The sequence below is a fragment of the Siphateles boraxobius genome, unplaced genomic scaffold, assembly GCF_051911475.1.
Source record: "Siphateles boraxobius isolate OS27281-9 unplaced genomic scaffold, OSU_SipBor_1 12, whole genome shotgun sequence".
In the NCBI taxonomy this organism is placed as follows: Eukaryota; Metazoa; Chordata; class Actinopteri; order Cypriniformes; family Leuciscidae; genus Siphateles; species Siphateles boraxobius.
In genome coordinates this window covers 2520531-2536678 of record NW_027508722.1, presented here as the reverse complement: position 1 = coordinate 2536678, position 16148 = coordinate 2520531, and the positions used below count along the sequence as shown (strand labels likewise).

Here is a 16148-nt window from a genome sequence, read left to right as displayed (position 1 = left end):
CGAATGGAACGCACCTATAAAATTGCCTTTTACGCTCCATTCCGCCAACGAAAATAGTTCCAAACAAAGTCCACAGCACCGGTTTGCATCTCTGAGCAACACACGCGGTGTATCTTTACTGAATGAATCAGCTTTTTGAACGAATCATGATCATGATTCACTCAATAAGACAGTAAAATGCTTCCTTCCTGAATGAATCAGTTGTTTGAAATAATCGGTTGAATCTCAATAACTCGCTCATTAACTGTGACTCGCTGCCACCTACTGGCGGGTTTAATTTCACATTTGAAGTATCTTCTCATTTTTAAATAATTTAAAATTACAGTATTTACCGTTTTATATTTTCAACATTTCAAATCATTATTTATGTATCTTTAACTGCTTTATACTAATAACTACAGATCAACCTTTATTCAAATTAATCAGATTACAATTAGATTATATGCTACAATACAATATATACAATTAGATTACAATTTCTGTACCTGAAAATCTCCTGTGTAAACCTACATGAAAAATCTGAAAAGCACAGTTTATTTCATTTATATGTTTGTTCTGTTGTATTTATTTGTGCTTTTGCTCATAATTTAATTATTTGCTCGTATTTTATTACTTGCTGTTTAACTGAGTTATTCTGGTAGCTTTTGTTGTCATAACCTTATTTATTATGGTTGCATTTATCAAAAATAACAAAAACCATACTAGGCTTATTTTCTTTTCTTTTACTTTATTATTTTTTGTTGTGGGGCCAGTGAAAATTTTGGCAGGGCAAGTAAAAATTTTAACCACTGGCTAAGTGGCTCGACCGGGCCCGTAGAAAAAAACCTTAGCGTTGAGCCCTGGCCAGGACATTTTTTAATATAACTCCAATTGTATTTGTCTGAAAGAATGACATATACACCTAGGATGGCTTGAGGGTGAGTCAATCATGGGCTAATTTTCATTTTTGGGTGAACTGATCCTTTTAAGCATTATTGCATCGCATATCACATTTTTCTTCAATATCGTGCAGATCGAGTATACATATTAGTCTATTAGTTTGCTAGTTCATATTGACAAGGTAAAAGCAAAGTAAAAATGTCTTGTTGCAGTAATGCATCTTGCCTAACATAGTCTTTGTTAGGAGTGTCAACCCCTGCTCCACACAATTTATAGTGAACAGTGGGAGAGCTGTCCTTTCTAGGAAATGAAACATTCAGGGGTTATTATGTTAATTATTGGTTTTAATGAATCAAACACTGACTTCTTGTTGCTAGGAGAGAGTGTGTGTGTGTGTGTGTGTGTGTGTGTGTGTGTGTGTGTGTGTGTGTGTGTGTGTGCGCGTGTGTGTGTGTGTGTGTGTGTGTGTGTGTGTGTGTGTGTGTGTGTGTGTGTGTGTGTGTGTGTGTGTGTGTGTGTGTGTGTGTGTGTGTGTGTGTGTGTGTGTGTGTTCGTTCGTTCTCTAATCCTGAATCTATCATGTGTAAAGAATATGAATCCACTTCACATTCTTCATTAACATATTTCTTTTTGTCATGTTTCAGTCAAACTGTGGACCTGTTAATGCAGGAATCGGGCTGTAGACTTGAGCATCCTGCTGCTACCAAGTTTCGGAATCATGTGATGGAGGGAGAGTGGGAAAAGGTGAGTCTTCACATGGCCTGTATAGAAATTGTAGTTATTTGAAATTGTGGAAGTCATCTAGAATTACTTTAAGAATGAAGACAATCATTAGAAACATGTTCTGTAATGGTACCACGGTACACAGATGGCATTAGATTTATTGCCATGTTACTGAGTGATTGACCCGTGTACCGTAGTATTTACATAGAACTAAAGAAGCTTAAAGAATAGATTAAAAAGATTTAAAGGGTTAGTTCACCCAAAAATGTAAATTCTGTCATTAATTACTCACCCTCTTGTCGATCCAAACCCGTAAGCTTTCATTCATCAAGTCTTTATGTATCATGCATTATAAAAGTATTTTATTGCAGTAATTATGCCTTGTAATTCACTTTTATAATGCATTGTATGGTCTCATAAATAATTGTAACCACAGTTATATTACATTATAATACGTACATTGTAACACCTTTAGAAAGTATAATGCATTAAAACGCATGACAAACAACCAATGTCAGATGTTACAAGGAATCTGCAAATATTATAATGCATTTTAACTTTGGTTATAGTTATGTATGTAGTGTTAATTTTGTCACCTATTTTTAATTTATTCTTAGTCTTAGTCTTGTGCCAAATGTCCTTGTTAGTTTTAGTCATATTTAGTCATTCACATATCTTTTTTTGTTAGTCAAGTTTTAGTCGACTAAAAGTCTCGTCATTTTAGTCTAGTTTTAGTCAAAAGAAAACTCAATATATCTTAGTCAAGTTTTAGTCAAAATATTTTAGTCTTTTTTTTTTAAATAACAAATTATTTCTGAGATTATTTCTGATAACCATTTCAGTCGAATAGTGTTTCACGCTTCTCAAATATTGGTTAAATGTCGTAATTACCTGAAAAAACTACGTAGTTGAATGATTTTTGTTGAATGCAACTTTGTTAAACGTGTCTGGTTTTCTGAAGTTGTTCTGAAAAGTATTTTATTTTGAACTAACACAATTCAAAAGCTGGGGCCCAACAGACTCCGATTGACAAGTTACAAAGGTTTTCAAAACTGTTTTTGGTTGCCTTGTGTCTCATTTTTCTGTTCAGAGCAGAAATAAAATAAGTATATACCCAGAAAAACTGAAAAGAATAGGCGTACTGGTAGCCTACTGTAGGCCTAAAATACAACCTATTTACATTCTAGGTTGGTCTTGAGAAATAACAAACAAATTAGATTTTACAAGGCTTAACAATTAATATTTCTGCTAGGTAAATGGTTGATTTACAGCGTAGATGTTTTTCCCCGATATTTTTTGTCCGCAGTGCTTCCCGTCAGTTATAATGACACATGATTTTGACCACTTATTAAGTTTTGTTTTGTAGAAAGCCTTTCTTTAAAGTGAATTTCGTTTTGTATAAATTGTATCTTCATTTTAATCAATGTTTCATCAACAAATTGCGTGGATTAATAAACAAGAAGCAAATATAGTACACAATATAATCCGGAAACGAAGGCGCGGGGCGCGTGAACTGGAGCGCGTCTCATAAATGAACCGAAACTCAGCGTATAAGGTACTTGCCTCACAGACCTGAGAAGAATCGAATATCTATAGAAAGCCTGAAATGTGTACTTTTAAACAAAACAATTCAAAACGAAAAAACGGGCTGCTCTCTGCTTATGTAGGCTAATCCGTGTGGAGTGTGCATTTCTCTCTATAGGCGCGTTCACTACTGCGAGGATGGCGAGTCAGCTACGTCAACTTTATCTTTGCAGCCAACACTGACATAAAACACTAGGTTATTAATAAACAAATCAAATGTTTAATGCATAATCATTACTTTTGCCGTTTTTTTGTGGCAAGCTTTATGCGTGCGTTGAGATGCGGAATAGGCAATATATAGCCTAACGAAAACGTTCATTATGGTTTATCATTCTCTCCCATATATTTAAGTAATTAAATCAATATAAGTATGTGATTAGACTAATGGCTTAAATTAACTAGGCTACTACTAGTTGACTAGAAAAAAAACCTTTAGTCGTGCACGGGCAGCCCTACTTATTTCACATATTATCTAACCAGCCGCGCGTCACTGTGGGCGTTCTGAGCGAGCGGCGCGTAATCTTCAGAAATGAGCTCTCGCTCTGGAGGAAATATTACCACTCCGCTCACATGCTCTGGTGGGAGACAATGTGTATCTTCTTCTGTTGTCTGAGAGTCGATTGACAGCTTTTAGATGCATTATTGGCAGGGCCACCCTCTGGTTACATGAACGTGTCACCGCATCAGAACCAAAAACATGGGGATTTTTTATAGACTACAATTACACAACCTATTCGATATTTTATAATAAAATCAACTAATGGAATATTCGAAAATCGTCCCTCATCCCTAGTAACCGCTGAATATTATATCTCATGATGAAAAGTAGAGACGATTGTAGACGAAAATGAAGAGAGATTTTATCTTAGTTTTTATTTTATGCAAAACATTTTAGTCTCGTCTTTTTTCGTCAACAATTAATTCATGTTAATTTAGTCTTAGTCAGCGTTCTTGGACATTGGTGCAGTCTCGTCATCGTCTCGTCTTAGTCATGGAAAAAAAGGTCGTTGACGAACATATTGAGTCTTGTCTCGTCTGACGAAATTAACACTATATTTATGAAAAGATATGATTCATTATAACAAACATTATGAATACCTTAATGCATTATACTGTACATACAGGCTTTAAAGTCCCCCTGTTGTCAATCATTTTAATCCCGTAAAACTCACATTTGTTCACCAAAATTACATATTAAAAAAAAAATGTGTGAAAAAATGTCTTCATGCCTTAAAATAGCTTGAATGTAACTCTACACTCTTGCTTCATTTAGTATGCGGAACCATTAATATGCTAACCAGCCCCGCCTCCACGCACTCACACCAGCTCAGAGATCCACTCGGTCAACTAGTAAACACTGCACAATGAGGGAAATACTGGTTTAATTCAGCCATAAAAGTTTAAACCAGAAACTGAATCAGAAGAAGTGGAAGAGTGAATTATACAGGCTCGTCTACAAGTCGCTTTATCAGGATGGTAATGCGTTTTATGTATTGCTCTCCATGTCGGATACAATAACTGTAATTAATATGATTAGCCTTTTCCTTGACTACGTTATCAAACAGCTAATAATGTGCTGCTAATGTTACACAAACAATGTTCCCATTCGACAGCTTCCTTCTAACAATCAGCATCCTTAGAAACGCGTTGAATAACTCAGAACATCAGTGGAGAAAAGCATATTTCATCATAACATCGTAATATACACATAATTCACCTGCTAAATGTGCCAGATTTTTCATATCAACAGAAAAATATACTGGTATAACCTGGCTTCTCTTGAGACTCTCCTACTTCGCAACAGTTAATGATATGCTAAAGCCCCGCCCCCTCGTGACCTGATTGGTTACAAGATAGTTTCAAACCGTGTTTTTGAGACTGTCTTTGGTTCACTGCAGTTTTAAGGAGAAAATACTCAGCAATGGTGTTGACTTATGAATTTGCACATGGTTTGTCTTAAAGCGTATTAAAAACACCACATAGACATATAAACAACATTAAAAGCTGGATTTTAAGTAAAGTGTTACAGAATAATTTAGTGGAATCAGAATCATTAAACAAACTGAATGATTCCCAACATCTCGTAAGATTACACCTTATGGGTTTTTCTAAACTTTGTCCTTTTGTGTATTTAATGCTCACATGGGTCCCAACAAACCACACGAGAAACAGATAAGGGTCGGTCAACTTGAGGAAACTCAGTTAATCTGTCTGTTTTTTATTATAACAGGCTGAGAGTGACCTCAACGAGCTGAAAGCACTGATGCATTCACCGAGCGCTGTGGTGGTAAGAGCCCGAAGCCCTCTCAACATCTCCACCATCAGTTTTATGAATCTTCTGATTGATTTCGTCCTGTTTTTTCAGCGGATGAAGTTCTTGCTCCTGCAACAGAAGTATCTGGAGTATCTGGAGGACGGGAAGGTTCTTGAAGCACTTCAGGTTCTCCGAGCCGAGCTCACGCCGCTGAAGTACAACACCGAACGAATCCACATCCTCAGCGGGTATCACACTTCAGGCCTATTCTGGGGGCATTAGAACAACGATGTCCTTTCCTCATTGTTTTTTTTAGGTTCCCCGTAATGAGAAAACAAATTTACTTTGAAAGAAATTCTGCCTGCATGCTGCCATCTTTGCTTTATTACGGAGACCGCAGATAGAGAATTTTTTTTGCAGAATATCAATTTCATGCTTTTAAAGAGGACCTGCTTTTTTACTTTAGTGTGTAATGTTGCTGTTTGAGCATGAAACGGCTCTGAGTTATTCTCTATATCAGTGTCAGTGTTTCTGAACTCCTGAAACGCCTCTATTGTAGTCTTGAGTTTCATCCGGGAACAAACACGTCACAATATTCCTCATGTAAATAATTCATACGCAGAATAAAGGGGCGGGGCCTGGTTGAGTTCGTTAGTAGTGTGTTAAACTGGCGGTTATGGAAAGCGGCGGGACATTTCCCAAACACACTCGAAGCGCTCGACCAATCACAACACACTGATCCAGACGACCAATGGGCACATTGTGCTTTTCAGAAGGAGGGGCTTCATAGAGACAGGAACTAAACAGGGGTGTGTTTCCCATGCAACGACGTAACTCACTGCTTTACTACCATAGTAAGACACATCGTTGAAGAATCAACTAGCTCGTCACGACTGTTTCCCAAAACCGTATTGTCGCAAATTGGTCATTTATCTAAGTTGGTTAATAATGTCACACAGGTGTTGGAATAATAATTTGATGAGTTTGATTTGAGATCAAATTAATGCCAGATTTTCTGCTATAAATTATGGACATGGCATCTGAGGAGTAATTCTCATTTTTATCTAATTTTGCTTTATTTCCACATTCAATCATAGTCTCGTTCTTGCGTACTAGAGATTTGTATATATTCAAATTATATTATACTAAATGTCAGCTTGCGTATTTTGCTTGAGATAATGATTTAAGTCCACATGTCATACAAACAAGAAATCATGGCTTTGCCCAAACACACAACTTTGCAATGCGATGACAAGACGCGACCATAGTTGGCTAACGATACTTTTGGGAAACACCCCGCAGAGCATTCCTGACAGACCGGGAAGAGAGGGGCTGAGTAATGTAAAATATGTGAAAATAATGTGTTTTTTGAGCAGTCAAGCATGAACCTGTTCTAGTAGAGCCCAAAAACTAAATCAAGACTTTGTAAAAGGGCACAATAGATCCCCTTTAAGAGCCCTTTAAAGAACTGGACAGTGGTAAAATTGCCAAAATGCAAATGCCCAAACTTAGACAGTAAGGGTGGAGACAGCAAAGCCAAGAAGGCTGCAGAACATCTCGTTCTTAGACCGTCTGTTCCAACCTGTTTACAACTTTTCTCAACCAATAAGCATTCATTGGGTTATCTTTAATAGTTTTTTAGGGGTGTGCGGCCATCTGGTCTTTCTCTTAATCATCAAGTGCAGGTGCAGGTTCATGGCAAGATCAGCTGAAGTGAGACATACAGTGTAAAACATGAAATCTGGGTTTCATTCGTATCGTTGTGCAGACTACCCTTCAAATATATTTAATCTCTAATAAAATTACTATAAATATTTGTAGTTTATGTTTTGCATTTTACATGTAAAGTAGGTGTTCACATAATTGAAAAGTCAACACATAATCAAATTAATTGGCTCTGCCTCTCTGAAATCAAGTCCCACACTACTGTTGGAAATATGTCATGATATAGAAGTAAAATCTGTTGCAAATGATGATGACCGGGGCCAGCGTGTGCCTATAGGGGAACTAGGCAGCAAGAAAGAGAGATTTCATTTTTTATCAATTTTTTGGACATTCATTTGGAATGATTGCACTTTATATCAACAAGTTTGATATAACTTTCCTTTATTCTACTTAGTGCCACTGCTGTATCAGCACTAGTCACTAGTGGGTGTGTGCTTATTTTTTTACATTGCAGGATGAAAAAAAAAATCAATGGAAGCTTGTTTCCGCCACAGAATAAAACATTTTGAAACAAATTTGCGACTTTTTATCTCACAATTGCGAATTTACATCTCGCAATTCTGATTGATATATAAACTCAGAATTGCGTGATATAAAGTGAGCATTGTGTGTTATAAAGTCAGAATTGCGAGATATAAACTCACAATTGCATGTTACAAAAGTCACAATTGTGACAGCCTGTTTTGTGTATTTCTGTTTTGAGAAATAATCTCGCAATTGTGATAAATAAACTCAAGTTTAAACTTAGAGTTTATTTCTCTCAAATGCAAATTTATTTCTCAATACATTTTGTTTAAATAAAATAAAAAAATGTAAGTTTATATCTCGCAATTCTTACTTTATAACACACAATTGTGACTTTATATCACGTAATTCTGACTTTATAACACACAATTGTGACTTTATACAACATAATTCTGACTTTATAACACACAATTGCGACTTTATATCGCGTAATTCTGACTTTATAACACTAAATTGTGACTTTATATCACGATGTAAACTCGCATTTGTGAGGAAAAAAAAGTCTGAATTGTGAGATGAACAAAGTTGCAATTACCTATTATTTTTTATTCTGTGGTGGAAACAAGCTTCCATAAAAAATCTGAAAACATGCTTGTGTACGCTTTTATTTTAGTGCAACTTTATCACATGCATCTTAAAGCTGGTTGAGTTCTTCAACAGAAACAGTAACCCCTACCCCTCACCCTGACAGACGTCTTCATCAGTGTGTAAAGACTCTTCTGTGTGCTGTAGGTACCTGATGTGCAGTAACTCTGATGACCTGCGTGCTAAAGCGGAGTGGGAGGGGAAAGGGACGGCCTCGCGATCCAAACTCCTCGACAAGCTTCAGAGTGAGTTACTCCAAACCCATATAAACAAACACCAGCTGGATCATTCCGGTTCTGCTACCTTTTAAATCCTGCCACTGAAAAGTGAATATGCTTGTGCTGTTATTTCAGGAAATATTGCTGTGAATGAGTTAATCAGCATTGAAATATGCATTGATGACGCTTATACAGTTGTGGCCAAAAGTGATGTCCAGAACATTGAAATCTTCACTCTTTATTCAAATATTAATAAAAAATGTTTAATATGTGATCACGCAATGAAATTGTGCCAACATCATTTTTGGCCAGGCTGTCATGCAATGAAATTATGAACACATGCAAAAACAAGAAAGAACCAATGAAATACTTTTAACTGATTATGTTGTTGTAAAATGTATGCTTTTTCCTGTGGGAAAAAAACAAAACAAAAAAAAAACAGGTCTCAAACCAACTAATTTCACAACATTACACAGTTCATAAAGTCCTCTGCTAAAACTTTTCTCACCCAAAATTGTCATTGATGGCATTCAGGGACTTTTGTTAGTTAAAGGAATATTATAAAAGATAGGACGTGATATTGGGCACAGAAAAACCTATAAACTGTTTACATACAAAATATTTCCATTAAAATATTTAAATTAATAACAACATTCAGATAAAATAAAAATATAGTAATAATAATCTTATTTTAATTAGAATTATATTTTTTTTTAAAAACGATGACAAAAATGTCAACATTGGTTTGAATTATTTGAAAATCTTTTATTTATTTATTTATTTATTTGAAAAATAAATATTTCACTTAATTTTGGTAAGAAAACTAAGATGATTTCTATCTTTTAGGAAATGTGAGTTTAATATATATATATATGTATATATATATGTATATGTATATATGCAGAACTAAACTATTTCCTGTGAATGTGCCAGACTTCTGATTCATTAACCGCTAAAGGGAAATAACTAAGAATAACAAAATCCAGAACACAGCAAAACTATTTGCACTACAAATCAGTGTGTAATAATGACAATACATTAAAATAATATTTTAATAAATAGCAGTTTGCAATATCGAGCAACGCGACAAGCTGTTTTGTACGGCTTAAAATAACTGGAAGCGAATGACACCGGAAGCCACATGCATTCATTTACAAATGGCCATGACACTCTTGTGTTACAAATAAGGTGGATAGAGCAGGTTGTTGGTGGACACAACGCACAGCAGAATGACTATATTCACAATACAGCTGGGACACCAGTGCCGTACTATAATGGTTTTACTACATATTAAAATAATAAGTTCATACATTTTCATTAAAATGTTATTTTATTTATTAATGAATTCATTAAATGGCTGCCTTCTGCTAGAAGATATAAGGCCAGATTTACTAACAGCTCCTGCGCAAACTCTCATATGGTGTTAAAAAAACTAAGGATTTACTAAAGACACGCTGTGAAAAATTTGCGCTGAATATTATATTATTGCATATGCATTTGTAAGAGTTTCAGACACAAGATTTATGGGATGAGAGAATTTAAATGAATCATGCTCATAAATCATAAATGAACTTAAATGAATCAGAAATCAAGGTGATTTACTAAGGTTTGTGCTAGTCACTTTACTGGTATTTGCGCCATTATGTAGTTTACACTCCCATCTGTGCTTTTATAGGATTGCGCTTTCAAGCTAATTTGCCCTGTTTAGTAAATCTGGCCAAAAGTCTCTGAAAAAATAAAAGAATTACCCAGCTATCTGAGAATTATTAATTGTTAGTCATATTAATTATAATTGGGTAACACTTTATTTTACAGTGCCGTTGTTAAATGTAGTTACTGTAGTAATACTATATATTATGCATAATTACATTCAACTAGCCCTAAACCAAACCCTAATCCTACAGTTAGTACGTGTAGTTAATTATTATTATTACTAATCTATTATTGCACTGTAACAAGGACACCTTAAAATAAAGTGTAACCTATTACTATTATTGGTGTAAACGTTATTGTTCACTTTTTCATTTATTCTGTTTACTTCTTCCTCTCTTCATTCCCTCTTTTGGTTTCTTTTTTTACAGTTTCATGTAATTGTTTTTTTTTTTTTTCAGCTAGGGTTCGGGTCAGTTCTATTTCAGTTCAGCCAATTCAGGAGATGAATTGAATTCGGGGCGGTAGCCTAAAGAACGTGAAGGACCTGCGTAGTCTCAAGTCCACTTTATGTCCTGTGTTGGCTGAATTCAGATGAAACTGAGTCTAACCCTCCACGACCTCTATGCTCCATCTCTGTCTCTCTCTCAGCGTACTTGCCCCCGTCCGTGATGCTGCCGCCCCGTCGTCTGCAGACTCTGTTGCGTCAGGCAGTGGAGCTGCAGAGAGATCGCTGTCTCTACCACAACACCAAGCTGGACAGTGGACTGGACAGTGTGTCTCTGCTCATAGACCACGTGTGCAGCAGGTACATGAGCAAACTTTCAGTTTCACAGATGCATTGTCTAGGGCTGACCCCTGATAGTCGACTCAGCGTCAGTCAACATGTCCAGCAAAATTTGATTAGTCTTTTAGTCGCAGAAGAAAAAAAACTCACTTGCGGTAATTACATCCAATTACTGTATTTAAATCAAAATCTGAAAGTTTAAAGCGACAGACAACAAAACTGCAGTTCACACTTATAATAAACAGAACATTATTGTGCATTGGTGTGGATGCCTGTGTATTTATCATTATAGTTATCTTTCTGAATATCGTTCTTGGTGTGAACAGGCCTTTAAACAGATTAAATAATTGGATATGTCACCAGAGAGAAGTGTGTCGTTTCGCTAAATCAAGTTATGATTGATTAAATATTACAAGGTAAAAAATAATAATATATGTACAGATCTATAACATGCATTTAGATTCAATTCAATTCACATTTATTTGTATAGCGCTTTTCACTATACACATAATTTCAAAGAAGCTTTACAGAAAATGCATGAAGTGCACATTACAATTTAGAGTGATCCGTTATCAGAGGTAACTGTCTAAGTTATGTATTTCAGAAATGTACATATACAAAATCACAGTTAGCGAAAAAGGTATTAATTTAAACAGTGTAATAATTTAATGCAGATACAATGAGCTCATTGAAGTAATGAATACTTGTTTGTTAACAACATTTAGCATTGGTGCATATTAGTCTGTTAGTCGCAGAAAATAAACTCAACAGGAACTGATGTCACTCAGTCCACGAGGGAGAGATCGTTAATGGCGGGTGCTTGCGGTAATTACAGTACGTCAGGAAAAAAATCCAAACGTTCACCTCATATATGACTTATCATTTGAAACATGCGAGTAGTAGTTGAAATCGCTGAAATAACTGTTTAGAAACTGTTTTCCTGCTCATTGACAGCAAATCAGAATCCATCTGACTTGAAGATTTAAAGCGACAAACAACAAAACTGCAGTTCACACTTATAATAAACAGAACATTATTGTGCATTGGTCTGGATGCCTGTGTATTTATCATTATAGTTATCTTTATAGATATCGTTCTTGGTGTGAACGGGCCTTTAAACAGATTAGATAATTGGATAAGTGGATAAGCATATGTCAGCAGGGAGAAGTCTGTCGTTTCTCTAGAAGATCAAGTAATGATTGATTAAACATTACAAGGTAAAAAAAATAAAACATGTACAGATCTATAACATGCATTTAAGTAAAAGATAGAGTGAATTATAATTCCATGCCCAACTCATTTAACTTAAAAGTATAATTTGCATTTACACAATAATCATATTCAGATTTTTTTTAAAACATTATAAAGGGACTATGTACAATTTTTAAAATAAATGTTTCCATTTCATGCATTGTACCGGATTTAGTCAGACTAATTTTCATCCGTAGTCCCCAGAATACATTTTCTATGCAAATGTATTCACATACAGAATAACCCCAGGCTAATTCTTTCCAAATTAGAATGTAATATTTTAGATTTTTTTCATATTGCGATATATGTACATTTTCATATTGTGTTGTGTTCATTTCTTTCAAACCACACCAGAGTTCCTTTGGAAGTCAAGTCACCCTAATTTATGTAACGCTTTTTACAATACAGATTGTTTCAAAGCAACTTTACAGAGATAACAGCAAATTAATATTGTTATAATATTGTTAAATATAAAATAAAATGTCCCCAACTAAGCAAGCCAAAAGCCAATAGCGAAGAAAAGTGAAAAAGGCGACAGTGGAAAGGAACCAAAACTCCATCAGTGACAGAATGGACAAAAATACCTTGGGAGAACCCAGGCTCAGTTCTCCTCTGGCCAATGAACTAACAGTGTATGATTATGATTCAGGCAGCATTACAGGTCAGAAGTCCGATTGGATCGGAACATTAATTATGCAGTTCATCTGGTTGAAGTCCGGAGTCATCACGTGCGTATGGAGTCGAGTTTTTTTGAGTATCAGTGCTGATGGCTGTCGTGTCGATGAGGCCTTCACAGGGGAGAGACTAGTTGACACAATCTCTGCTGAAACTTCAGGGATGCGTTGTGGTCGTGTCTTGGCGCAAGTCCACCATCTGATCTGGATACGGCCCGGGTCCGGCTGATTACAATTAACCTCGGAATAAACAGGAAGAAAAAATTAGCGTAGATGCGATTCTTTTTATGATGTAGCGAGTACATCAGGTGTTATAGGAAGTGTTCCCGGTTCCTGCTGACCTAATTTATGCTGCCTAATAATCATTTAAATGATTTGAATAATAGGAATGTATAGTGTTCTATGTGTATGCCTGGTTGAAGAGATGTGTTTTTAATCTAGATTTAAACTGACAGACTGTGTCTGCTTCCCGGACAATGTTAGGAAGATTGTTCCAAAGTTTTGGTGCTAAATAGGAAAAGGATCTACCGCCAGCAGCCGATTTTGATATTCTAGGTATTATCAACTGGAAGAATTTTGAGATCGCAATAGACGTGATGGACTATAATACGTTAAGAGCTTGCTCAAGTACTTGGGAGCTAAACCATTTATTGCTTTGTAAGTAATCAGCAATATTTTAAAATTTATACAATGTTTAATAGGGAGCTAATGCAGTGTTGACAGAACCGGGCTAATATGGTCATTCTTCCTGGTTCTAGTAAGAACTCGAGCTGCTGTGTTTTGGACCAGCTGTAGTTTGTTTATTAAGCGTGCAGGGCAACCACTCAGTAGAGCATTACAATAATTTAGCCTTGATGTCAGGAACGCATGAACTAATTGTTCTGCATTTTTCATTAAGAACATATGACGCAATTTAGATATATTTTTAAGATGGAAAAATGCGGTTTTACAGATACTAGACACGTGACTTTCAAATGAAAGATTGGTATCAAAGAGCACACCCAGGATCCTAACTGACGACGAAGACTTAACAGAGCAGCCATCAAGTGTTAGACAGTATTCTAGGTTATTACATGTGGAAGTTTTTTTTGTCCAATAATTATAATATCTGTTTTTTCAGAATTAAGTAGTAGGAAATTACTAGTCATCCAGTTTTTTATATCAGCTATGCATTCCGTTAATTTGGTGAATTGGTAAGTTTCGTCAGTGCGTGAAGAAATATAGAGCTGAGTATCATCAGCATAACAGTGAAAACTAATGCCATGCTTCCTAATGATATCTCCCAAGGGTAGCATGTACAGAGTGAACAGCAACGGTCCTAGTACTGAGCCTTGTGGTACGCCATACTGAACTTTCGATCGATAAAACATCTCTTCATTTACTGCTACAAACTGATAACGGTTAGCCTGGCAAGCCAGACCTACATCAAGATGTTAGGTCTGGGAACTCACAATTGGCATACCTCAATCCGAGGGGCGGGATAAACGGTTGTCTTTCAAATTCCAAACCAACCAGAGCAACGACCGGCTGTGGCTGAGTGAGTCCAGTCCCATGCGTTTTTCCACCAGCGGAGCTAGTTAATATATAAAACTTTTGCCGTATCCGGTCGTCAAAACTCCGAACACATCTTCCTTTTTTAAGAATGACTTAAGTGACGTTCTCTTAACTCCAAGTCATCCAGAGTCGCGGCCAAAGCTGATTCGAAAGACTGCTGTTCGCCAGCAGCATCTTCTTTGTTTTCAAGTAGCAGAGGGAAATCACCTATGGAAATCACGCACAACCGTCACCACTCTGCCGTCATTATGTTTAGCCCGCCCACCAACTCTATACACGATGTGATTGGCCTGACCAGAGTTTGGTTTTTCCAGCTCGAACGCCAACAGAGAGTTGCTAGACCACACTCTGCTGCAAAATAATTTTTGCTGCTGCTAGGGTGCGTCTAGATTTCTAGGCTAGATAATGGACAGATAAGTATGATTTTAAACCATGCTAATGCAATTCCACTAATGCCAACATAATTTTCGAGTCTATTTAAAAGAATGTTGTGGTCAATAGTATCAAATGCAGCTCTAAGACTGAGTATCACTAATAGAGAGATACAACCACGATCAGATGATAAAAGCAAATCATTTGTGACTCTAATAAGAGCAGTCTCAGTACTATGATACAGTCTAAATCCTGACTGGAAATCCTCGCAGGTACCATTTACCAGGTACCATTTCTAGTATCTTTTACAGAAAAGGTAGATTTGAGATCAGCCTGTAATTAACTAATTATTTAGGATCAAGTTGCGGTTTAATCATAGCCAACCTGAAAAGTGTTTGGTACGTATCCTACTGAGAAAGATGAATTAATGATATTAAGAAGAGGATCTATGACCTCTTGAAGCATCTCTTTCAATAACTTAGTCGGTATAGAGTCTAACATACTGTACATGTTGTCGATTTAGACGATTTAACGAGTTTGGAAAATTCACCCTCTTCTATAGCAATGAATGAATAAAACTTTTCCTCAAGGAGACTACAATGCACTGCATGATGCGATATTGTAGTAGACGGTTGCATAGTTATAATTTTCTCCCTGATATTATCAATCTTGTAAGTCAAGATGTTCATAAAGAAAAAAAGAAAAGAAAAAGAGAAAAGAAAAAAATCTCTGTACGCAATCGTGCTCTCTTTCCATGAAATGCGAAAAATCTCTAGTTTTGTTTTCTTCTAGTTGCACTCCATTTTTCTGGTTATTGTATGTAATCATGTCATTAACAATAAGTGCTTTTGAAGTAAGGGGTTGAATATTCAACAACCCGAGCTTTAGCATTTGTTCATCTGTATTATATCTTTTTTTTTATTTGTTGAACATCAATTAAATTTTTACCCTTAAATGGGTTTAGGAGGTTTTTTTTTTGTATTTCCTAGTTCGGGGAACAGACACAGTCTCTGTATGATGATATCTAGGTGATAGAGTGTCTATGTGATGGGATTTATCTGACCTCAGTGACGTGAGACAGCTGGCAGACGGTCGGTTTAGCCAGTCTGTCTGCTTCATTACCTGAGCCCCAGATTGTCATGTATGAGCTCTAAGAAGTGGATTGAGACCCAACTTATCAGCGTCTCGGTCTACTTGTTCGATGTGCACCAGGGTTTAGATGACAGCGTTTACACTTATTTAAATGAACCACATTAACAGAGCAATCGCACCAAACATGACAACTGTGAGCACACCCTAAAACTCATTAAACCTCAGATTAGGTTATCTCAATCCCCCCTGAGGCTTGGGTCTCTTTAAATATACTT

General features: G+C 36.1%; 1 protein-coding gene across 4 annotated transcripts in view; it reads left to right on the top strand.

The window, feature by feature from the left end:
- wdr26a (WD repeat domain 26a) overlaps positions 1-16148 on the top strand; it is a 41353-nt gene that overhangs the window by 14823 nt on the left and 10382 nt on the right. For 2 of the 4 annotated variants that reach the window (XM_077206175.1, XM_077206183.1), the window contains exons 2-6: positions 1524-1623; positions 5417-5473; positions 5552-5688; positions 8423-8520; positions 10795-10951. In XM_077206175.1, the coding sequence (XP_077062290.1) occupies positions 1524-1623; positions 5417-5473; positions 5552-5688; positions 8423-8520; positions 10795-10951 (549 nt within the window). Of the gene's footprint in view, positions 1-1523; positions 1624-5416; positions 5689-8422; positions 8521-10794; positions 10952-16148 lie in introns of all 4 variants that reach the window. The other 2 variants (XM_077206190.1, XM_077206164.1) reach the window with 1 other exon arrangement.